This window comes from Gracilinanus agilis, chromosome 1 (assembly GCF_016433145.1).
Source record: "Gracilinanus agilis isolate LMUSP501 chromosome 1, AgileGrace, whole genome shotgun sequence".
In the NCBI taxonomy this organism is placed as follows: domain Eukaryota; kingdom Metazoa; phylum Chordata; class Mammalia; order Didelphimorphia; family Didelphidae; genus Gracilinanus; species Gracilinanus agilis.
This window is the reverse complement of record NC_058130.1, coordinates 109752356-109778920: the sequence shown is the minus strand read 5'-3', so window position 1 is coordinate 109778920 and position 26565 is coordinate 109752356. Positions and strand designations below refer to the sequence as shown.

General features: G+C 38.9%; 1 protein-coding gene across 1 annotated transcript in view; it reads left to right on the top strand.

Moving 5' to 3' along the window:
- Positions 1-26565, top strand: part of ADAMTSL1 (ADAMTS like 1) — a 392524-nt gene that overhangs the window by 310349 nt on the left and 55610 nt on the right. Inside the window, 3 exon segments of the mRNA XM_044657022.1 lie at positions 9852-9979; positions 16342-16470; positions 25939-26118. Of these exon segments, the coding sequence (XP_044512957.1) occupies positions 9852-9979; positions 16342-16470; positions 25939-26118 (437 nt within the window).

Here is a 26565-nt window from a genome sequence, read left to right as displayed (position 1 = left end):
GAGGAGATAGCTAAGTATCAAATTTTATATATTTTATACATTTTATAAATCTATGAAGTCACAGAGACTCAGATTCAGTCTACCTTCAGCACTTACAAGTTGTGTGACCACCCTAGGAAGTCATAATTGCCCCAAATCCTCAATGAAGCAGAAAAATTAATGCTTCCCATTAAGAGCAATGCCATACATAATTAATATACATGAACATTAGGACAGGTGGCATAAAATGTAATGGAAAAGGATTCATAGACCCAGGAGGAGCTGGTTTGCATATTGTCATGTCTACTAGAGACTTTGGAGAGGGAGCTTCCAGAATTCCTGTTTTAATTACTCTTATTAACTAGATACCAAGCATATTTGTTTCTACCCTCTTAAAAGCACAAATATATTAAACTCCTCCCAAAATCTTCCTTTGTAGAAGGTTCACACCATTCTTAATAACTGCATTTTCCATCAACAGTTCTGCTTGACTTTAAATCCACTGAACGCCATCCTCCCCATGCAGAGTTTCCCCTGGTTTCACCACTCCCCATTTCATCTTTTGTGTGTGTGTCTTTCCCAAACAAACTCCTTGAAATCAAAGACTGTCTCATTTTCTTATTAATATTTCCATCTAATTCAGTGCCTGGGACACCAAATGTTATTTGAATTGAATTGAAAATTTGAGTAATGTCCTGCTTAGCCTTCTTGTTGGACCTCTGTTTGAGGTAACTGAGTCCCCTAGGCAGGAAGTTTATACTGATGAAATCACAAGCCAGGGGAGAAACAGAAGAGTCTTAGAAAACTTATGACTTGAAATTTTTTTTATTCTAGACTTAAACACCGAATAAAACAAGTATTTCATATACAAAAAAAAAACACAAAAAAAATTACATGTGCAGCCACAAATCTGCACCATGAACAACTTGCTTCTCCCTCCAAGTATACAAATTCAGCATGTAATTTTCAAAGCTGTGCTACTTGTCTGCTTCCTGTCTATAATTCTGTACTCTTCTATGTATTTTTTAAATGTTTCACTGACCCAATTTTCTTTATTTTTCCATTTCTGTAATCCTATCACTAGCACCTCCCCTCTCCTCTTTCAAGTCTCACCCCCACTTCCATTGAAAGAAAGAGAAAACAAAACATTTCTATCATATATACATAGCCAAGCAAAATAAATCCACATATTGGATATGTCTAAAAATATATGTTCATTTTGACCGTTGAATTCATCGCCTCATTTTCAATAGGTAGGCAACATATTTCCTTATTAATCCTTTGGAATTGTGGTTGGTCATTACAGTATCAGAGTTCTTATGACTTCTTAGGTGTTTTCCTTTACAATATTGTTATTATCACATAACATATTCTTTGCATTCAACCTCTTGCACTGTGCATCAATTAATACAAATCTTCCTATGTTTGTCCCAGGTAATTTCTTAAGGAATATAATGGAAAAACATCTAGAAAATAAGTTTTATTAAGAGCCAGCGACCTAAATACAGGCAGAAAGATATAATGCTTCATTGCTGGTAATCGTTGAGGGTATGTAGGAGCAATTCTATTGATTCAAGATACTGATACTTAAAAAAAAAAAGTTTGGATAATTTTCCTCACTGATGCCAAAGCAGTATGCAATAGGAGGTGAATTAAGAATATGAATGGAAAACAGACTTCAGATCAAGCTACAAAGCGGAAAGATGGAAACTTCTCAGCATGGAAAGAAGTACCCAATGGGAAATACCCAGAGGGTCAGTTTTATTTTACTATATTTGCCAATGATGCTACATGTGAAAGTCATAAGTGTATGCAAAAAGATTTCCAAGTTTCGTGATAAAATGAACACCAGCTTCAAAATCATGTGTCTTGTTTTGAGTTATGGGAGCATATGTAAAGGAGATACGTTTTTTTTCACAGTTTAAAATATGAAATCATAGAATCATGAAATCCTAGTGTTGGAAGGAACCTGAGGGGTCAATTAGTCCAACCTATACCTGAAAAGGAGTTTCCTTAGACAGATGACTTGACCATTGCCACAAAGATGAACTTGGGAGTCATCAGTCCTGGATTCAAATTCATCTTTGTGGCAATGGTCAAGTCATTTTACCTTGGCAAATCTCAGTCTACTTATCCATTAAATGGGGCGGTTGAACCCCATAATCTCTAAGGTCTCCTCCAGCTCTAAATCCTGTGGTTTCTTTTGATAGTAAGTGAAAGGGATTTGGGGTTAAAGAATTAGTAGGTAATTAATTAGTAAAGAAATTAGTAGGTTGTTTCAAGGCCTCCAATAATTAGATAGTATCAAAGAAAAGGTACCCCAAGAATGGCAGGAATAAGGCTTTATACAGAACACAATGCCAGTCACTATTCCATGGGTAACCCATCAGGATCTTGAACATGAATTTTTTTTCTAAATCCATGCATTATATATCTTACTGGCAAAAGGATCCCATGTGGCAACATTACACCTTCCAATAGATGTCAATAGTTTTAATATTAGCAAGTGGGACAAATGAGAAAAATAGGCTCCGAAAGATAAATACAAAAGCCAAAATGAACTATTTTGGGCAAAAGGCAGTAACGTGGATTGATTTACCAGTGGACTCTGGTGAAGCCATGTGTAGTAATGAATTCAAGATCTTACTAGATGTATTTTTGGAGCAAAGGGAGCCAAAAAGGGGGGTGGGGGGCGCAAAAGCCTGAAGACAGGATTAAGACAAATTAAGGAGTGAAGAATGCAGGGTTAGATGGCCTTCTTCCATTCCCAAAATGTCTCCTGTTCTTAGACCTGGAACAATTCTGAAGCATCGGGTGTTAAGTAACTTTTAGTCTGGCAATTGCATTAAAAATAGCAAAGGTTAAACTAAAGACAAGTTTCCCAAGCTTACGGGTGATGTGAAACTCTTCAGAAGCCTCAACATCTGCTCTAAGAAACCTCCACACAAACCCCCAGCCTGCATGCCTTTGAGCTACTGCATTTTTTGGTTTCAGAAAAAACATTCTTGCTCCTAAAGGAGGTTGTCTCAAAGCACTTTTTCCTCCTCTAGCACCAAAAGACTGAAAACAAAACGTTCTGGTTAGTGATTGAGCATTTCCTTAAGTAACTACAAGCCTTGCCACAAGCCAAAGGCCACTCAAAGAAAGCTAAACTCCACACATCCCTACTAGGCACCAGTGGGTGGCCCAAATAAAGGGTTTTAAGAAAAGACCATCCCCTGTGGCATTAAGGATACTTTCCCTGGTGAATTGCTAAAGCAAAAGCAGTTATTTTTCTTTTAATTTTTTTTTAATTAGGAAAGAATAATGACATATAAACTCTATGAATGAATGAAAAAATATTTATTAGGCATTTTGTGTAAAACACTGTGTTAAATTTTGGACATAAAAAAATTGAAAAGCAAAACAATCCTTGCTCACAAGGAGCTCCAGTTCTTTTTTTTTAAACCCTTACCTTGCATCTTAGAATCAGTACTGTATATTGGTTCCAAGAATGGCAAGGACTAGGTAATAGGGGTTAAGTGACTTACCTAGGGTCACACAGCTAGGAACTATCTGATGCCAAATTTGAACCCAGGACCTCCTGTCTCTGGACCTTGCTCTCCATCCACTGAGCCACTTAGCTGCCCCTAAGAGGAAAGAACATATACAGGTGTCACCTGTGAATTAGATAGAAAAACCTACAATCCTTAGGCTCAGGGGCAAAGCAGATGGTAATGCATCTTCTTTAATGTCCTTCAAGCTGATTATCTGATCCACTTTGGATAGTGCCAGGGACTTGGTGTGAAGAATTTTATTTTCAAAGTCTCTAGCATCTATAGTTGTTGAGGAAGCAAGAGCCACAACACCTGTAGAAGCATTTTGCCTGTTGTATCTCTAAAGGTGTTGCTTCCTGGAATGATCACTCCAGGAGTTAGATTAGAAGAAAGGCTAGTGAGCCCAGAGCTCTTGTGCTTCTCTTTCTGACAATGGTAGTTGGTTAACAATTGGTTAGGGTGGTGACAACAAAATTGGCCACCTTCTTCCTAGTGACTGTTCCCCTCCTGATGGCTGCTGAGCCTGGTCCTAAAGGACTGATGGTCTTGGGGTGTTGTTTTTTCAAACCATTATCTTCTGTCTTAGAATCAATACTAAGTATTGATTCCAAGTAAGAGCAATAAGGGTCAGGAAAATGGAGTTAAGTGACTTGCCCAGGTCACACTTGAACCCAGGTCCTCCTGACTGTGCTACCTAGCCCACCTCCCCTTGGGGCACTGTTCTTCCCAAGGTTCTTTAGTTCAAGGACCTAGGCTATCTCAATTAGAGTCTCTGGAGATGGGGTAGTTGAGATGGTGGCAATAGTTTAACTTGCCTGGCACATGCTGCCCTCTCCTTAGCATTCTTTGTTGTTTCAACTTTCTTCCTCATTACTGTTGTTTAGTTTTTTCAGGACTGTGCAACTCTTTAAGACCCTATTTGGGGTTTTCATGGCAAAGATACTATAATGGTTTGCCATTTCCTTCTCCAGCTCATTTTAAATATAAGAAACTGAGGCAAACAGAAGTTTAGTGGCTTGCCCAGGGTCATATAACTTGTGTCTGAGCCAGATTTGAACTCAGGAAAATGAGTCTTCCTGTCTCCAAGCCCAGCACTCTATCCACTGAGCCACCTAACTGCCTCTTTATTGACCAAACTTTAATTGGTCTTCTTTGCTCAATTTGCCTTAATTTTTCTCATTAGGAAAAGAAATCCCATCTTCTCCTTCTTTCTTTTTTATGATATACAGATTTATACACATCTTCACAATTATACTCCTTTTCGTTGGTTAATCTGTTAAATCTGCAATGGAAGTAATTAATTGTTCATATTACGGGAGGATTTAAATTTAAAAACAGAATAAGAAGACTTAGAGGGGCTACATCACAGAATTATTTAATGAAAGTAATTTGTAACTATTCAAGTGAAAATGTGAGTTATTATTAACTACAGTAATAAGTAATGGGATTGTTAGTAGATGTCAAATATTAGAATGAGAATAATAATAGCCAAATTGGAGGACAATTTCCCCATCATTGCCCTGGTACCCCTAAGTCTTGCTCCATCTTCCCTGTGTCTTGGTCCTCTGCAGTATTTGATCCAAGAGTGAAGGAAACCATCCCCTTTCCTTCTTTTCATATGCATCAAAGAGGAGATATGTGTATGAATAATAAGCACTAATATTTCTATGGTGCTTTAATATTTATAAAGCATTTTCCTCACAAAAATCCTGTACAGTAGGTAGCATATAAGACATGACCCCTTCCCTTGAGGACTTTACATTCAAACTGGACTGGTAAGATGAATTTCCATTCAACTCTTACTTATTCTTCCAAGCCCCATTCAGACATCACCTCTTCTGCAGAGCCCTCCATATCCCCTGTCTTCAACTTGAAGTCATTTCTCCTCATTTCCTAGCACTTCACACTCTTCTCACTCACTTGTCACATTCCAATATATGTGTTGCCTTTGTAGAGGCAGCATGGTATGGTGAATAGAGGGCTGGCCTCAAAGGCAACAAGAGGTACTTGGTTTCAAGGTCTACTGACTGTGTGACCCTGGGCAAGTCACCTAATCTTATAAGGCCCATCAATAATTTCTGAAAATGTGGTGATCTGCATTAGAATAGGGAAGCAAATGGGAAAAGAAGGGAACAAATATTCATTAAGCACTAACTACATGCCAGGCATTGTGCTAATTGTTTTACAATTATTGTCTCATTTAGTCTCACAACAACTCTGGGAGGTAGATGCTCTTATTATCACATTTTACAGATGAGGAAACTAAGGCAAACAAATGTTAAGGGACTTGCCCAGGGTCACACAGCTGGTAAGTGTCTGAGGCTGGATTTGAACTCCAGGCTCAGGACTCTATCCATTGTCCAAGCTCAGTTTCTTACACAAAATTTTATCTTGTGGTTGGACAAAATTATGTTTATTTCTATGTATGTTTTATCCCTCCTAAAGACTGTAAATTTTAAATGACAGAGACTATATCTTACTCATCTCTGTTTCCCCCAAGCACTGAGCACAGAGCTCTAAACACAGTTTGGAAGGAATTCTTCAAGGTAAGGGAGAAAAAAGAGTAGGATTCCTTACCTCCAAACTCAGCCCAAGTTCCACCATCTCCATGAAGGTTTTCCTGATTCTCCTTAGCTATTTTATTTTTTAAACCCTTAACTTCTGTCTTAGAATAAATACTGAGTAACAGTTCCAAGAGAGAAGAATGGCAAGGGCTAGAAAATGGGAGTTAAATGACTCACCCAAGGTCTCACAGCTGGGAAGTGTCTGAGGCCAGATTTGAACCCAAGACCTCCCATCTCTAGGCCTGGCTCTCTATCTACTGAGCCACCTAGCTGCCTCCTCAACTGTTATTGAACTTCCTTCCTAAACTGTCATATTTATTTTGTATTTCTTCTTGACCTACTTATATGTGCATGTGTTATTTCCCTTTATCAAGTATAGCTCCCTGGGGAAAGTTCCGTTTTTGTTTTTATATCTTTGGAATTCAGCACAGAGCCAGGACATTGAAGGTGCTTAATAAATGCTTGTTTGGGGATAGTAAATAAATGGGATAAATGTTTTTAGATGAACAAACCATTGTTAGTTTGGCTTAATGTAAAGAATCATTTGCCAGCAACTAGAGCTGTCCAAATGTGGAATGGGTTATCCCAGGATCAATGATTTCTCCTTCACTGGAGCTATGTAGAAGAGTGAGTAGTGCTCAGATGACTCTGTATTAGAGAAGTCATAGTGAGATTGCCTCCCATTTACCCTGAATCCAGCTTGAAAGTACATAGTTGTCTGCCATTCTCTCCCTCTCTCCCTCCCTCCCCCTCCCACACCCAATCTAAACAGAGCAGCAGGCTCACAGGGACAAAAATTGTAGGGATGTAGGTCGTGAATGCAGGAACTGAAGGGTCTGGCCACAGGAGGGAAATGGCAAAGGAAGTTACCAACCAGCGCGAGAAAGGGGAGAGAGACAGAGAGAGACACAGACAAATAGAGAGATAAGAGACAGAGACAGAGAGAAAGATAGAGGGAGAGAGATACAAAGAGAGAGGGAGGGAAGGAGAGAGAGATACAGAGACTGAGAGAGAGAGGGAATGAGGGAAGAAGGGAGGGAGGGAGACAGAGACAGAGATAGAGATGGGGAGAGATAGAGACAGTGAGAGACAGAGACAGAGTGTATGTGTGTGTGTGTGTGTGTGNCTCCCCCTCCCACACCCAATCTAAACAGAGCAGCAGGCTCACAGGGACAAAAATTGTAGGGATGTAGGTCGTGAATGCAGGAACTGAAGGGTCTGGCCACAGGAGGGAAATGGCAAAGGAAGTTACCAACCAGCGCGAGAAAGGGGAGAGAGACAGAGAGAGACACAGACAAATAGAGAGATAAGAGACAGAGACAGAGAGAAAGATAGAGGGAGAGAGATACGAAGAGAGAGGGAGGGAAGGAGAGAGAGATACAGAGACTGAGAGAGAGAGGGAATGAGGGAAGAAGGGAGGGAGGGAGGGAGACAGAGACAGAGATAGAGATGGAGAGAGATAGAGACAGTGAGAGACAGAGACAGAGTGTGTGTGTGTGTGAGAGAGAGAGAGAGAGAGAGAGAGAGAGAGAGAGAGAGAGAGAGAGAGAAAGGAAGGGGAGGGAGGGAGAGAGACCAAGATAGATGGGGAGAGACAGAGAGACAGAGTGTGTGTGAGAGAGGGAGAGATGGAGAGAGACTGGGGCCGGGATTAGAAAGAGACAGAGAGAAAGAGAGGTCCCTTCGCACCTCAGTAGGCAATCTTCAGAAGTTGTGGAGACTGAAAAAAAAATCATCCTTCGGTGGCCAGTCCTTTGGTGACCACAGGCACCCTCTCTGTTATCATCTCTCACCCTGGAAACACACTGGCATAACTTTCCAGAAACTCTCCTTGAGAGTTTTGTTGGTTATTAGATTGTTTTATATCTATGAATAAAGCTATTTTATGCTTTCATTCTTTCAGACAATAGCTAGCATCACCTCTTTGGTAGGCAATTAGGAAGCTCTGCTGAACCTACAATGGTGATAATTCACAAGAAAATAGTTTGAAGTGAATCCAGGTAGGGCAGCCATGGTTCCCCTATTCTGAACAGGAAGGGGAAAAGAAATTGCCAGAGACCTGACTTTCTACTCAAGTGAATATCTGAGAGACAATGGGATAGCGCGGAAAAGGCTCAGGACTCCACTTATTGTTCAGTCATTTCCATCATGACCAACTCTTGTTGACCCCATTTGGGGTTTTCTTGGCAAAAATACTGGAGTAGTTTGTCTTTTCTTCTCCAGCTCATTGTATAGATGAGGAAACTGAAGCAAACAAGGTTAAGTGACTTGTCCAGGGTCACAGAACTAGTAAGTGTCATTTGAACTCAGGAGTCAAATCCAAATCCTATCTTTATCATCTATAGTCTTTCTGTGCCTCAGTGTTCTCATCTGCAAAATGGGTATAGTAAGGTTAGCACTAGCTAACAGCCAAAGTTGTGAGGAAAATTAATTAAAACATCATGGAAAGGTGAATTATTATCTCATCCTCTTTCTGATTGGGGATAGGGATTTGTATGACTGTTGGTCACAAAGAACAAGGAAAAAATTTAATCCTTTGGTCATCCTAAAAGTAGCCTCTCTCCTGATGTAAGTCTCTCTCTGTCTCTGTCTCTGTCTCTCTGTCTCTCTGTCTGTCTCTCTCTGTGTCTCTCTGTCTATATGTGTGTGTCTATATGTAGACACACACACACACACACACACACACACACTTATATTAGGGTAGAAAGAGCCCTACACTGGCAACCAAGAATCCTGGGTTCTAATGCCAGTTCTGCCAGTATTAATAGGAAAGTACTGGATTTCTAATCTAAGAGATGTAGGTTTGAATGATGTCCCTGATAGTACTTAAGATGAGTGACCCCAGGCAAGTCATGTAATCTGTCTGAAACTTGTTCTATGTATCTATAGCATGGGAATAACAGTACCCACACCACCAACTGCACAGTGTTTTAAGGAAAGTGTTCTGTAAGTTGCATAAATGTCAGTTATTCTTTTTACCATTATTATTGGCTATAGGACAAAGACAAATCATTTCAACTCTCTGGGGTTCAGTTTCCTTGGCTGTAAAATAATTGGTAATATTCTTCTCTGGCTCTCTGCCTCTATTCTAATGTAATGATACTGTGTACTTATTCTCTAAGGCATCACAAAGACTATAATTCAGTGAAGCTAAATCATAGCGATAAGGTTAGGCACTAGACTTGTGATTCTTCTACTAGTGCAGATGGACACCTTCTCTTCACAAAAATGAAGCATCACATGTGTGATACAGAGAAGAGGGACATAGATTCAGAGAAACACTTTATCTAGCCTAATACCCGTAGTCGACAGGAGAAGAAACTGAGTCAAATGGAAATTAAGTGATTTACCTAAAGTTCTATAGGTAGAAAGCTTCAGAGGCAAGATTTGATCTAGGTCTTTTTAACTCCAGATTCAGCATTCTTTCCACTATAATGTTATGTCTCCTAGTGAGACCAAGCCAGTTATTTTTCTGGATTTTTAGATTTATTTGTAACCATTAGCCACTTAAGGTATGTACAATGTATTAAACCATAATTAATGATGAATTCTTACTGATTAATCATAAAGCTTCAAAGGTAGACAAGAACCCTCTTGTGTCTTTTAGGGCCTTGCCATAATCACAATGGCCTAAGTGTTTGAAATCTCGGTTTCCCCATTTCAATAAGATGCGTCCATTTCTGTTATTAAAGTTGGCTCACTGAAGCCCAGAATGCCAAGAAAGGAAGCCAGAGACCTGACTGGGACTAATTTTTTTTTCTATTACTTCTAGGATTCTTCTGCAACCAGATGATTCCTTACAGATCCTAGCACCTGTTGAAGCCGATGTGGGTTTCTACACTTGTAATGCCACAAATGCCCTGGGATCTGACTCTGTCTCCATTGCTGTCACTTTAGCAGGTAACCAAAGACCTTTGACAACATACACCCAGTATGGAACAGATTAGTAGGTGACATCATAACCCTCCAAACTTCATTGCATCTCCCCCTTCTCTCCCTCTCTCAAATGTCTCTCCATCTCTGTCTCTGTCTCTCTTCCTCTCTCTTTCTCTCTCTATCCCTCTCTCTGTTTCTCTCTCTCCTTTCCTCCCTCCCTCCCTTCTCTCTCTCCCTTCTCCCTCTCTTTTCCTCTCCCTCTCTCTTCAAACAAAATCTTTTTCCTTTTTAAAATTTTTTTTAAAATAGAACCTTTTTTCTATTTTATTATAGGGAAGCTACCAGCTCTTTTACTTTAGCCTTGAATTTATAGGCACAAATATTCTACCAGCATTAAATGTATTTAAATTCAACAAATGTATTAAGCATCTACTATGCACCCTACTTTGTACTGAGCAATGGAAATGCAGAGATGAAAAAATTTCTATCTTTGGCATAAGAAGCTTACAACTTCACATGCATCATATGACATGGATAAAAAATGGATGTAAATTGTGATGGGGCAAAAAAAGAGGCCTATGGGAATGCTCTAAGAAAATTGCAGATGGAGGGGTAGCTAGATAGCACAATGGATAGAGCACTATGCCTGGAATTGGGAGGAAGTTAGTTGAAGATAGGAGTAGTTTTAGGAGTTAAATGGAAAGTTCTATTTGGGACATGTTGAGTTTGATATTTTGGCAGTGCCAAGGTAGAGAAAATTATAGCCCAGGAAATGTCTCCAACTTCATGCCAATAATAATGGAAGCATTTCCTTCTGATATAGAATTCTGGAGATGGAAGAAATCTTAGAAATCATCTAATCCAATTTCCCCATTTTATGGGTGATAAAACTGAGGTTCACAAAGGTTAAGTGACTTGCCCAGTGTTATCCTGGTATAATTTAGATAACACACTGTGGAGAAGCAGTGTGGTATGTTGTAAAGAGCACTGGACCTAGAGTTAGGAGAGATCTGTGTGACCTTGAGCAGGTCATTGTTTTCACCTTTGTAAAATGGTTATAATAATAGATTGCTTTCTTAACAGAGTTGAGAAAGAAGTACTTTCTAAGTGCCAAAGTATTATAAAAACATGAATAGTTGTTGCTTTTGGCAGCTAGGTGGTATGGTGGATAGAGCACTGGGCTTGGAACTAGGTAGACTCATCTTCATGAGTTCAAATCCAATTCAAAACCAATTAGCTATGTGACCTTGGGCAAATCACTTAACCCTGTTTGCCCTCAATTCCTCATCTGTAAAATGAGCTGAAGAAGAAAATGGGAAACTTCTCCAGTACCTTTGCCAAGAAAACTACAAATGGGGTTATGAAGAATTGGACACAATTGAAATAACTCAACAACAATAATAAAAAGTTGTTGCTTTTATTATTATTACCACCCTGTCTAGTAACTACAGATTCAATGTTTCCTCTACTATAATTCTCTGCCCAAGGTCACATAGGTAGTAAATAAATGGCAGAGCCATAATTTGAACTTGGGTCCTCCAGCTCCAAGTCTAGCATTCTTTCTTTTAAAAAATGTAAATTAAAATTCTTTCCCAATTCTTCCCCCTACACTATACTACCATACATTCAAAGAGCCACATGTTCTTCCCTTATATCTGATTAGTATCAGAATTTCAACCCTGGCACCCTAATCACGGTATGAGGAATGAAAACTTAGCTGCTGGCTTCACCAGGATCATGGAGTTCACTGATCATTCAGCTGAAGTGGTGAAGCCCCAGGGTAGATTAATGTCAGATTTCTTAATGCATTTTTTGTGGATATAAGATTTGCCTTTCCCTTAATTTCTTCCAGTTAGCAATCCTTATGCATCTCTCTCTACTGGATCCAGATGCTCTCTTCTTTTCTGCTTACATGATTCTTCCCCCTTACCTGCTAAAAGGCAAAGACACTATTGACATTCCTCCAATTACTAGCAAATAACGGCTCCTTGAGGATTAACTTTCTTATTTATGTTTATCCAGCTATGATTCAGCTCGATAGCAGACTAAATATCCTTTTTTCACCAGAATTTAATACAATTATTGAAACCCTGTCTGGAATAAAGCAAGCTAATGGTAGCATCAGGATGGTTTTCAGTTCTTTAAAGGAACTTATTAGAGGGCACCAGCAGGCTCAGAGCTACAGAAGACAGACAAAGAACCTGGGGGGACCCTTGGGAGAGTCGCAGAAAAAGACTAAGTAATAAAGTGTGAACACAAATGCTGCAAATGAGATCCCAGAGAAAGATGATACTTGCAACTTCTTGGGGGTCTTAAATCAGTTTTTGAGTGGGAGAAGTCATCAGTTTATAGGAAAAAGCATAAACCATGCCAGCTTTATATTCTATAAAATTAAGTTAAAATCGGCTACTTGGACTTTAGAATAGAAAAATGGCCTTAGATATCACACCCTGTATTGTAGTTATTTTGTGTATATGACAGAATGAAAGCTCTTTGACAGCAGAGATTGTTCTTTTCCTCTTGATATTCCAGTACCTAACACCTGTGCTGGCCACATAGTAGATGCTTAAAATGCTTGTTGATTAGTGATTTGTTTTCTTTTTCTTCCTTAATAGATTTGTGAACTCTTTAAAAATGGAGTCTTTATCTTGTGCTTAAGCTCAAAAAAATCAGCTTCCAAGTACAAAGTGGGGAAGATGATTGTAACAAAATTAAAATGGGTTAGAAAGGGATTTGTCTGGAGAGGTGGGGAAAGAGTTTTAATGTATTGCAAGTTCAATATGAGTCAGTGATGTGGTAAGGCATCTAAGAAAAATAATGTGACCTTAGGCCTCTTGGAGGCACAATGTCTAGGGAGGGAAAAGTGATGGTGCCATTTTATTCTTGCCTTGTTGGCCAGAATCCAGAGTCTCATCTTCTGTACTGGGCACCACATTTCAGAAAGGACATGGATATACTGGAGAGAATCCAGAAGAACACAGCCAGAATGACGAAGGACCTTTACTCATGTCATAAGTCACAAAGGAACTGGGGAAGTTTATGCTTCAGGAGAAAAGACTTAGAGGGAATCATTAAAGTTGTCTTCAACTATTTGAGAGGCTGTAACCTGGAAGACAAATTAGATTTGCTCTGCTTGTCCCTGAAGGTCAGAACTAGGATCAATGGAGAAAAGTTACAAAGAAAAAAATTAGGTTTGATGTTAGGGAAAACTCCCCATTAATTAAAACTATCCAAAAGTAGAAGCGGCTACTTTAGGAAGTAATGGCTTCCTTCCTGTTAAAGATTACCAAGTGAAGGTTGGATGAATATTTGTTAGGTAAAAGAAATTCTTCCTCTGGTTTGGGTTGAACTACATGGCTACTATCTATGCTTTATTGTAGCTCCAATCTTTAGAAGGGTGGAATGTATGCTCTTTTTCCAACTTTGGGGTTCTGAAATGTGTTTGCATCCTTAGCATCTGGCTCAGAACCTACACCATAAGTATTGATTCATAGCAAACATTTGTCAAAACAAAGCCTTCAGAGATGTGTGTGCATTTTATCTGGACTGAAATATACTTGTTACTAAATTATATCAACATTCCACCTTAAAAGTAATATTAAAAAATTTATACTGAAGTACAACAAATAAAAAGAAACGATAGAAAAAATTCTAAGGTAAGAAATGACTAGAACATTATTATAAATATCAATATGTATAAAATTGTCAACATAAATTGTCATAAATATATGTTTATTCGGTCTTGTTATTGTACATTGATTTCAAAATGAATTCTTTTAAAATAGAAATACAAAAATGATAGTACCTGGTTATCCCAAGTCCCCAGACAATGTCCAGGGCCAGAAGTTGTATGGCTCATGTCTACTTTTGGGAATGTGCTTAAAGTACAGACCTGGGTCTCCTTTGGATTCCAGTTCACTCAGAGAAGCTCAAAGGGGTCATGGTTCAGACTGGAGCTCCAAAAATCTGAATAAACAATCAGAATATTTCCATAATTAATGCAATGTACCTCCCAGGAGTAGAGACGGATCAGAATATGACCTGGTATACAAACCTAATTAATATACACTGAGCAGGGAGGCTCGCTACAGCAGACAGTATATACACAGTATGCCACACAACCAGAGACCCACTAGAATTCTTTTTATGTCTACCTACTTCCTCTCAAATCTGTAATTTACCTAGCATTTGGGCAACTGGTTTATCTACCAAGCCATTTCACTCCCAAGAGTAGGGGAGGCTAATAGTGAAATGTTACCCAGTTCTACCCTTATCTTTTTGAAATATGAACCCATAGTTTATTTTATGGCATAAACTAAGTGAAAAATTTCCGGTGTGCTCACATGAATCTAGAAATACAACTTTAAGAGTTCCCTTAGCTAGGCAGATTAAGTTCTCAGCCAAGTCGCTTAGGAAGGTTCAGGAACTGATTGGTCTGGGCAGGATTTGAAGGAAAGCAGTAGTTACCTAGTAAATTGCTTCAGTCTGGATCAATGGCTTAGCTCCACTTACCAATGCAGATGAGCAGCTCTCCAGGTGTAGACCATCAGTGAGGTCATAACCATAAGGGAGAAGTTTGAGGTTGTCATTGATTTTAAAATATCATAAAAGAGATAATGTAACTCCTGACATTTCACAAACATCAGCAATGGAAAATGGAAAGAAGGCAAGGGCTCAGGGAAACACATAGCTCCCATTGAAAGAAGAAAGCATGGTCCTATTTACATGATTTTTTTACATGAGGGGAAATACAGGAAAATGCCTCCTTCTGAGATGTGATTTTTTTCTGCTTTTTATAAGTTTAATGGTCAATATATTGGTATCTAATAAAAATATCTCAGAAACCTCACTGTAAAAACTTATCTTCTGGGATTCCTTTCCCCCTATGATTTAGTAGCTACAATAAAGAACACGGAATTTTGTCGGGTTTTCCACCCTGGTGGTTATTTCTGAATCTATTCCTTAGTTATTTCAATCAGCTTGTTTGTGAACGAGATGGTGATTTTAATGGTGGTTGATTCTGTTCTGAGGAAACTGTCTCACCAGTTGTAAGGGGAGAGCTTCCTCAAGTTTATGAAAAAAAATAAAAGTTCTTCTGATTTGATTGAACCCGTATTGATTTCCAAAAATCACATGTTTTTCCAGAGTTATGGTATGATCATTGTGGCATGGAAGTGACCCTTGTCATTGAAGGTCATGACTACAGAGTACAAGCTCTTCCAGATCCCACCAGTGTGGAGGGTCTTTGAGGAGGGAGCTATTGTTGGATTGAATTTCTGTTGTCTTTGGAGCAGCCCAGCTAAAACCTGGAAGGGCTCATCACTAGCTTGTCCACAATGAATGTTTTGGCCACAATTCTAGAATACCATTTTACTAAGTTACTTTTACTAATGAAATAGATGTTGTGATCCTCATTGACAGAATGAATATACGCACTCTCAAAACTATAGAACCTCAAATTATTTAATTATATAACAAAAACAACAACAACAAAAAATTACACAATTAACTGGTCCTAGTTACCCATTACAATCTTTCATTATCTTACTAGTCACCAAGGGGCTAAGAGTACTCAACTATTTTTTTGGTGGGTACAAGTGTCTTGTGAATCTAGAATATACAGGAAGGACATCTCTGTTTGCCAAGTAGTTATAAACCAAAGAAAACAGTGACCAGTATAGTATAGAAGTCTGTGAGGACACATAGATCAGTCTAAATTCTCCTTATTTCAATAGCCTTTGAGGGCATCACTATGTAAAAATTAATGGTCATAATGATATCATAGTCATCAAAACAAGAATAAATCGCTAAATTTTCTAAGGCAGAGAAAGAAGACTAACTACCTCTGGAGATCCAAATTTCTCTATGTCCTTAAGTACCTGTTATTTATTCATCTGACAAACTTATTAAGTACCTGCTGCACAGAGAACTGTGCTGTGTGCTAAGAGAGATAAAAAGATAAAAAAAGATCCCTGATCTCATGGATCTTCAGTTTATACTAGAGTAGGAAGATACAACCTGGAATCTGATAATTACACCACACAACATCACATGATAAGCATGTTTTATTGATGCAAAACAAAATGGCAAGAGACATTTCCTAGAACATTGGATACCCATGTAAAAATTGATTCACAAGACAAAAAACTAACTATATATACTCCAAAAGGTCAAGAAATCTTATAAACTATTGACAGTATGATGAGTAATATAAAAAATATAATACCATAAAGTAAAACGCTACTTTTAAAAAGGAAACTGTGTTTACCTTCAAATGGATTTGCCAAGATTTGACACTAGTAACTTCTGGTCCATCATGTTACAAATGTAATCTCCTCAGCCCATGATTGCTCTCTGTAACATCTGGTGTTGCTTCTTGTTTACAGGAAAACCATTGGTGAAGACGTCAAGGATGACTGTGACCAATACAGATTTGCCTGCTGTCACAGTTGATGTGGGAAGTGTCATCAAAACCATCCAGGGAGTAAATGTGACAATTAGCTGCCAAGTTGCAGGTGAGAAGTGACTCATTATCCTCTCTTAGGAATATTCTGGTCTGAATATTTCCCCTAGGAATTTCTCTTTTGTATGCACTGAGATAAAGTGATGATCCTCATACCCATCCAATTTCTTGTGCCTAAAATGCCCAGATCCTCCTAGCTACAAGTTGAAGAATCTTTACCCATCCCTCCAATTCCAACTCACAAAGCCTTCCTCATGCCCCTTGTCAAGACCCTCTCCCTTAGTTCTTATCTAGATAGCATTAAACCTTTAAAAACCAGAGTCACTTTGATGTCATGAGAGAGGCATTACAAGAGTTGGGATCATGAAGACACTGATAAAATTACTCTCAGTCTAGATTCATGTCCTCCAGTAGAACTGCATTTTGTTAGGTGCTTATGAAATGTCAAGAGAGACTGCTTGTTTTGGGTCCGTACTTACAGGTCTAAAATATTTGAGCCAAAAAGAACCTTAGAAATCATTTAGTTCAACTCTATCACTTTTGAGATGAGGAAGCCGAGGTTCAGAGAAAATGGTCATTTACTCCCAAGGTAAGTAAATGGTAGCACTGAGATTCAAACCCAATCTGGATTTTTTTCTTCTGTTTCCCACTAGCTATTTTCTATAGTCATTGGACCTTGTATTATTTTGGAGAGTTTAGCAGATGAAAGACAGATCTGGGTGTGGATCTGAAACCAAGAATGACAAGAGCTCATCCTGGGGGTGATTAAAAGAACAATCTGACTAAACTAAGAGAGTAAAACAGATGTATACTGGGATATGTAAGAAGACAAGTTTGAGAAAGCCAGTGGTGATAAGGCAACTGAAAATATTCTCTCATTTCTTATTGGCCCTTTACCCATAGAAAACTTGAACCTACAATTACTTGAGATGTTTCTGTAGTCTGCTGCCAACAACAGAGTTAAAGCCAAAATTTTTAAGTGCCTACTTAATCAGGGCAAGGGAATTAGATGGTCAAGTGTGTGATTCCAGAAATATTGCCAACGTGTTAATGAGCAAAACAAAAAACATTCAGATGGCCTCTAAGACATGACAGGTAGGCCACAGTCCAGTTAGCTCATTTATTCTCTCTGGGATTAAAGGAGGAGAGTGACAGTATATCTTTTCTATGTAGTTCTATGCAAATTAAATTTACTAATCATATCTTCTTCCAAGCCCTTGTGATCAGACTGGTTCATTTTAAGCAACAAGGGGAAGCATTATGTTATTGAGATGATATGAATCGAAGTGGGCAAAAATTCAAGACAGATTATTTTGCTTCCTTTTTGTTAGTTGTAAAAGCCATTGCAGTGCCTGGAAAGCATAGCTCATGAAAACAACTTGTAAGAGTCATAGCTTCAGGCTGTAGTCTGCTTTCTAATATAAATGAAAGCTGCTGGTATTTTTATGCTCCATTCTCCCGGTCCCCTGTATCCTTTCTGTCACATCATAATATGCTGTGACAAAAGCAATTGGCTACAAGATGACCAAACCTTAGAGAGAGAATGGTAAGCGAGCAAGCCAGCAGACATGAATCCCAGAAACTTGTCTCATACCAGTGTTCCTCAGGTGATGAAGCTAACTGGAAGAACAATGCTGAAAATAGAAAGGATATAAGCAGAAATGTTTCAGCCAGTATTGAAAATAATAATACAACCTAAACACAGTATGTTTCCTCTGAAGAGCTATAGTGCAGCAACTAATCGATCAATTAAAAATCAACTAATAAAACATCTTAAGGTCAATTCCAGCAGCAAAAATGATGGCATGTCTCTCTCATGCTACATGGTTTCAATTTCATCTTAAATGCCTCTATATTTTAAAGTTTTCTATTAGGTATAGTTTTGAAGTATTTTGTATGGCAGCATCTTTTGAAAAAATCATTCTCAAATTTGTATGAATCTATATTATATCCAAGAGGATGCAAGCAATGGTTCTGTCTGTAATGAAGCTATAGTTCCTTCAGAGTTTATGTGCTGAATTCTCAAGAGTTTAGGGGATTTATATTTTTAATTTACAGAGATGGGTCATCTGTTAGTTTTATTGTTGTTCAGTTGTTTTTCAGTTGTATCCAACTCTTCATGACCCTATTTAGGGTTTCCTTGGCAAAGAAACTGGGGTGATTTTCCATTTCCTTCTCCAGCTCATTTTTCCCTCATTTACAGATAAGGAAACTGAGGCAGAGTTAAGTGACTTGTCCTGGGTCACATAGCCAGTATGTGTCTAAGGCCAAATTTGAACTCAGAAAGAGGAATCTGCTTGATTTTTACATCTAGCACTATCTACTATGCTACCCAGCTGTTAATTTATGAGGGATAGCATGAACTTCTTGTGTATATTCTAGACCAGTGGTTCCCAAACTCTTTTGGCCTACTGCCCCCTTTCCAGAAAAAATATTACTTAGTGCCCCCTGTCACATACTATCACTGCCCCCTTACAGTTATTCACCACCCCCAAATGTACCTGTGGCCATCACCACTCCCCTGGATCACTGCAGCACCCACCAGGGGGTGGTGGCGCCCACTTTGGGAATCACTGTTCTAGACCATGTCTTCCTAAGTATCTGGTAAATGCTAACTTGTTTATATCCTGCCCATATGTTGTACATTTTCTACCACAATTTTAAAATCTCCTTGTTCAACCAATTTAGGCTCCTTAAAGAGAACTCTTCTGAAGTTTCTTGTGGCATTCACCTGATCCTGAATTATTATTGTTATTATAATTATTATTGTCATCATAATCTCATTTTCTCAATTTTTCAATGGGGGTAAGATGAAAATAGTCCTGGGACAAGTCACAACTCTGCTATTATTCTTTAAATATTCAGTGTTCTATGGACTGCTATACAAATGGATAAGATACGTGCTTTTTGCAGTTGAATAAAAGTATTGAGATATAAGCTTATCCTGTGTAGGCTCACTGAAAACAACTTTAGTACAACTCCAGTAGCAGACAGAACAATGGGGATGATGTGTACCTCATCCTGTTCTCCCATGATCTTAATCTCCTTGGCCAGGTTTCTATATTTTGAAAGCTTTTCATTCCATAAAGCTTGGAAATTATGAGTATTTGAGATAGTGACATATATTAAAAACATTCTTCTTAAGTTTTTATGAATCATTGTGATGTCCATGGAATTGTGGGCAACAATTCAGTCTGTGATAATGGTCTGGTTCCAATACAGTATGTTGGCCAAGTTCCTCAGGATATTTTAAGGTTTGTATTTGCGCTATAGGGATTTGTCCTTGAAAGGTAGGGAATTTCTGATGTATATTCAAGCCATCATGTCATGTCTTGCTGGTATTCAGAATGGTGCTAAATGTTTATGACATGCAACAATACCCTGCACCATCTCCAAATTTCCATGTATTTATCTTTATTAATTATTACGATCATCTTTGTACTTGGGCAACTCATTCCCCTTCTCTATGCTTTTTTCCATTATTTGCAAAATGAAGTGATTCTCTCAGGTCCCTTCAAGCACTAACATTCTATAAAAGAGCTTTCGTAGGTAGTGGTAGTTGTGATATCCTCATATCTATCCCCAAAACATCTCTGACTGAACATATAACAAGATATGCACTGGAGAGGGAAAGCCTTGAAGAAGTGAGTCCCTGCTACAATTGGCAATATAAAGACAAATACAGTCAAATAGCAAGGATGTTTCAAAATACAAAAAGGTCAATATTTAAGGCACTTGTGATAAACAAGAGAGTAAGAGTAAAGCTTTCAAAACCTATTTTGGTCATCTTTCTAGAAGACATACCTCCCAGAATTCTGGGATTCCTTATTCATATTTTTCTACTCTCTTGTTCTGATTATCTCTGGGGCACATCAAAGCCAGCAGTAAAACAGCTGGATATTGTTCCACAAGGCATCCTAAGGGTTGTTCTTTGACTCAAGCTGATGGCTCAGATCATGCTTTACCAAAAGCGGGTGTGCGTGCCAGCACCGCCATTTCCAAAAGTTCAGGACAGAAGTCTGTATTTGGGTCAAAGTGTACAGCTCTGGCTCCTGTAGAAAAAAAAACCCTTTAAATAAGAACCTTCAAGAGAGAAGAGCTCATGAATAAATCAAAGAACCATTTCCTGTAGCATTTATCTTCAATAGGAGCTGCTGCTGCTGTTGCCACCACTGCCAAGAGGCGGGATAGAGGCCACGTGCTGACAGGTGCTGCTAAGCCATAGCAGATCATTCCTCCACATGAGAAACAATCAGAAAGTCTTTTGTGGAATGACTACAGAGACAGCTTCAAACCATTTCTCCCTTTTTTTAAAAAAATATAAAAGCCATTTCACCTACTGACTTAGCACCTCCTTCCTGATGTTTTCAACCCATTTTATAATCTGTAACAGCTAAGTCAACGGAATGTCCCATATTACGGATAGGGCGGAGAAGGCGGGCAGCAAGGCAGAAAATAATAGACAATAGGAATTAGAGCTGGAGGGACCTTCAAAGACAATCCAGTCCAACCTCTTTGTTTTATAAATGAGGAAACTGAAGCCTCAGGAGGGAAAGTGACTTGCCCAGTGTCACACAGTTAAATTTCAACCCAGGTTTCCTGATTTTAAATTCTTCTGTTATACCAATTTTTCACTCCAAAGTATTCAAAAATCCATGGTATAACATTAAAATGCCATCCACTATTGTTGGTCTAAATGGCCCATGTTTTACAGATGGGCGCAACAGGTATAAGGTGATGCAGGTCAGTTATTCTTTTATTCATTGAAATAGAAAAATTCAATATAGCACTGCTTTTGTTCAGAAGACTCTTCCAGGTACAGAGGAAATATGTAAAGATAAGCAAGATATGAAGCCTGTCCTCAAGAAGCATACAGTTTAATTGGCAACATAAGACATACTCTTAAGACAGTTATCACACAGTGGAATTTGCTACTTACATAAGAGACATGCAAACACCACATGATAAGTGTCCTTAAAAGGAAGAAATCACTTTTGGGATTGGGGAAGTTTTAATAGGAGAGCTGGTACTTGAGATGAGTCTTGACAGATTTCAACAGATAGATGTGATAGAGAAGGAAAAATAACAGGCAAAGGGCAAAATGTGAATAAATATACAGAATATTAGCTATGAGGCAATATGGTGTGATGGAAAGAGCCATTAGGTTAATTAAAAGGACCCAGGATTAAAGAATTAAATCTCAGCTCTTACCTGTATACCAAAACGTTTGACCAGGTACTTCCATTTTTGATTCTCAGTTCCCTGCCCCGTAAAATGAGGTATTTGAACTAGATGACCCCTAAATTTTCTTACAAATTCTAAATCCTAGGACTTTCAGGAATGGATGTCAGCCAGGAGATGCTAATATCCAGTCTGTACTGAGTTCTCCTCATCTAATATAGCTCATATTTAAATGGCACTGTAAAGCACTTGAAATTGATTGTTTCATTTGGTCTTCTCAGCAACCCTACGAACAAGATGTTATTATTATCCTCATTTTATAGATTAGTAAAGTGAGGTTTAAAGAAGTTTGTGATTTGTCCAAGGTCACACAACTAGCAAATGACTGAGGCAGGATTCAAACATACTTTTTGACTCCAAGTCTTTTCATCAAACCAAACTGCCTGTGACCTCTGCTGGTTTAATTCTTTATCTGTTTCTCTTTGTGGCCAAACCATGCTGTCTGCCATAATGAGAAATAAATGTTAGGGCATGTCATTTAACAAATCTAGAATCTATAGCTTTGGGATCCATCTGAAATTAAGAACATGGGGAAAGGGATTAGAGCCTTTGAGGGCACTGCTATGAAAACAAGTATGCCTTCACAAAGAGAGCCAGCATTGGCCCCATGCTCTAAGAGAAGGCAGGTTGAAAGCTGAGGTCATTTGTTCATTCAAAAAGCATTTATGGATAGAACTAAAGGACCATTTAGGCAGGCTTTCTTGTTGTGAATCACTAGAAGTCATTAGTTCCTCGCAGGGAATAAAAGCTGGAAGTCCAGACCCTTTCCTAAGTGGAGACCTATGTAGTATGTGTAGAAAAGGACAATTCAGGGTATAATAAAAGAATTGGCTACAGATGGCTCAGGGGGTGAGGAGCAGTCTGTGGCCTCTTTTTTCCTCATATTTACCAGAGATAATAAGGCCAGGGACCTTTGTTTGCAGCATATTTTGCAGTCATTCTAATTGGCATTAAGTTTTTCTTTTAAAATTTAACTAAAAACTAGAATTACATCTTGAGCTTCACAGGAAGGGTTCTTTTGAAGAGCAAAGCATTATTGGGAAATTCATGTGATGCTCTTGCTCTCCCTAGTGGTGATACCTGAAAAAGCAGGTTCTCCCATTCAAAATCCCTTGTTTTTCTCTACGTGGAGATGGACCAGCCTGGCTTCTCAGATCGGAGCAGGAGCCATTTGATTATAGCAAATCTGTGTGAGCTACTGATGTGAGAAGACTCTAGAAAACTGAGACTACTCATCCCTTTTCGGGACTATTCCCCCTTCTTCAGCCAGCATGCCGGTTCCAGGTGGTTTTGATTCGATTATGATTCATCAGCAGAATAAAAGAAGAGAACAAATCAATCTTTTGCCCAGGTGATCAGAGGAGAGATCTCAGATGTGCCAAACACTTGGACTGCCCATCCACAAACCACCAAGTGGAGGAAGGAAACATAGACTAAATCAAGAGCAGCTGCCTGAAAAATGGATGAACACACACAAAGTAATGAGGCAATAGCTCCAAACAGAGAGAAACGTTATTGTCTGAGAAGGAACTCAAGACTGGGGAGTCTAAGCAGAAAGGACCCAATTTAGAATGGACAAAGGGAGAAGTCATTAGTTAGCCCCCAAAGGGAGCAATAAATATTTGTTAAAGAAAGGCAATAAATAAGCAAGCAAAGGGAGTCAGTATCATATTCAGTTCAATTCAACATTTATTAAATATCTATCATGTACCAAATACTACATTTGATGCTGGGAAGACAAAGGCGGAAATGAAACAGTCATTGCCCTCATAGAGCTTAGATCCTAACATGTACCTAGATAGTGAACACTCCATATGTACAAAATGATTTCAAGTGGAAGAGAGCACCAACTGGATGGATCTAGAAAATCTCACCTAGCTGGTGTCTCCTGACCTGTGCTTTGGAAGAAGCTAGAAATTTATCAAGGCAAGTGTAGAGAGGGAATACATTCCAGACATAAAGTAGCAATCCCCTGACCAAAGTAATAGAGGCAGGAGATGGAATTCTCCTTCGTTCATTGGAGACAAGATATATAGCCCATAAAATATCTACAAAAAAATAAATTCAAGGTAATTGAGGTAGGGGGAGTACAAGTATCTGGAGCTTTCATGAAAGGACTCATGGTACTTGTGCCCAGCTTTGAAGGACACCAAGGATTCTGAGATGTGGAGGGAAGGAGGTGATGTATGACAAGCATGGTGGGAAAGGGTGATGGGGGGAAGCCTGGGTGATGGAAATGTGTGAAGTGCAAGAAAGTTAGTGTGGCTGGATCACAGAATGTGTGTAAGAGAGTGGGGGAGGGTAGTAACGTATAATAGAATGATTAATTGGAAACAGGTTGTGGGTGGTTTAAAATGCCTGACAGAGGAATTTGTGTCTCATCCTAAAGGTAGTGGGTGATTCCTGGAGTTTGCAGGGGTAGGGTTTGCTTTGGTTTTTAGCAGTGGAGTGACAAGGTTAGACCTGTGCTTTAGAAAAATTACTTTAACAGCCATGTGCAGGATATACTGAAGAAGGGGAAGACCTGAGACTGGGGGACCAATTGGGAGGCTATTGACATCATCTGACTGAGAGAAGATGGTAGGGTATACCTGTAATCTGAGCTACCAGGGATTCTGGGGCTGACAGATCTCTTGTGCTTGGGAGTTCGGAGCTGCCGTGAGCTAACACAATCAGGTGCCCTTACTAAGTTTAGCATTAATCTGGAAAGCCCCTGAGAGGGAGGAAAATGCATTACATTACTCAAATTGTCACAAATCAACCCAAGTCAGACACAGCAGGTCAAAGTTCTTGTGCCAAAGCAGGACTAGACCCTTGAGTGAGTATCCCCTGTACCTCCATCCTGGGTAGCAAAGGGAGACCTAATCTAAAAACAAACAAAACAACAACCCTAAGTTTTGTTCTTGATTCTACATCAACTCTATTCCCCTAAGGCTTAAGGCTTTTTCAGGGATAGAGGAGAGGTCATCATATTTGCTATTTCAAACTATTAGAATAGTACAACAGACATTTGCTCCTTGATCTAAAAAAAAAAAAGATGAATGAATGCTCCTAGTGTATTTCCCATTGATGTCACAAGGACTGGGAAAGTTTGACAGTACTGATTTTTCTAATTTGTACAGTTTTTCTTCCAAAGAACTCAAGGTGCTTTCAGTCAACCCCTGGCCAGCCACTTCATTATAATATTATACCCATTGTGTGCTGGAGGCAGCTCATACCAGCTCAGGAAAACCCATTCTTAAATTTTCACTGTGAAAGCATTTACTCCTTGGAATTTGGTGAACACTACAATAAAGTGCTTCATTTTTTTATTGTTTTGACTTATGAAAGTGATGGGGAAAATGTTAATGGTGGAAATCAAATTTAAAAGTAGGTGGTGAGTGGGGCAGCTAGGTGTTTCAGTGGATTGAGATCCAGGCCTAGAAATAGGGTTCCTACGTTCAAATCTAACCTAAGATATCTCCCAGCTTTTTTACCTTAGATAAGTCACTTAATCCCTACTACCTAGCCCTTACCACTCTTCTGCCTTGGAACCCATACACACTATTGATTCTAAGACAGAATGTAAGAGTTGTTTTATTTTGAAGTAGGTTGTTAATACATTTTTAGAAAATTAGTAGACAGTTTGGCAGCATACCCTTGATTATAACCCCCTATGTCTAGTGGTAGCTACCCACTTTAGTAGAAGTCCAGAAAACAGACCCTTCCCCCATAAGAACTTTTACATTAAAAGCAAAAACTGGATGTCAGAGAGAGAGACTATATTTATGTTATATTATATATAATTACAGACAGCTAGACGGCTTAGTGGATAGAGAGGTAGACCTAGAGACAAGAGGCTCTGGATTCAGATTTGACCTCAGATACTTCCTAGCTGTATGAATCTAGATAAGTCACTTAGCCCCAATTGCCTAGCCTTTACCACTCTTCTGCCTTGGAAGCAATACTTAGTATTAATTCTAAGACACAAGGTAATGATATAAAAAAAAGAATATATTGTACGGATAGAAACCTAACCTTCCACTTCAATATCCTCATAATTAAGTGGTTCCCCCTTAGTTCTTTGTTGAAATACATATGTACCAGTGCTTAAGAATTAGGAAACAAGTGAGAAGTTAAGGGCATCCTGAATTATTAAAGGTATAACCAGGTTAAAGGTTTGACCTTGTACAGGCACTGGAGTATCAAGTTCAGGATCTCTCTGGCTTCTTGACTCTGAATGCCTCCTTGTTCACCTGCTCTGCATTTTGTGTTCATGAGTTTATTTTTTTCTTCCTAGGTGTGCCTGAAGTAGAAGTCACTTGGTTCAGGAATAAAAGCAAACTGGCTCCCCTTCACCACCTGCAAGATGGCTCCCTGTGGATTACAAATGTCTCCTTTTCTGATCAGGGGCTCTACTCCTGCAGGGCAGTCAATCTTCATGGAGAAGTGACCGAAAACACCCAGCTAGTGATCCTAGGTAAATAGCTGCAAGGTCAACTGCCTGTGAACAGGATTTCAGTTGAAAAGATCCATACTGGGTCTGCCTCCCTCTCTGCCCACCCTCACCAAATACATTCACTGTAACCTAAACTTCCCCCAATTTCTCCCTTACCCTGGGAAAATCAAGGAATGGAAAGAATTAAGATATATATTATGGTAGTAAGATTTGGAATATCAAGGAACAGAGACTCATATATTAATTATCTTGCACTAACGATAGTATTTGCTGAATAATATACAAACCATTAGGACATCCTCTTTCCAAAAAGGAAAGACAGTGGTGTGTGCAGATGATACAAAGCCAGATATTGGGTTGAGTTTCTATTTTTATCTTCCCCAGCAAAAAATGATAGATAGATAATAGATGGATGGATAGGAAGAAAGAAAGAAAGAAAGAAAGAAAGAAAGAAAGAAAGAAAGAAAG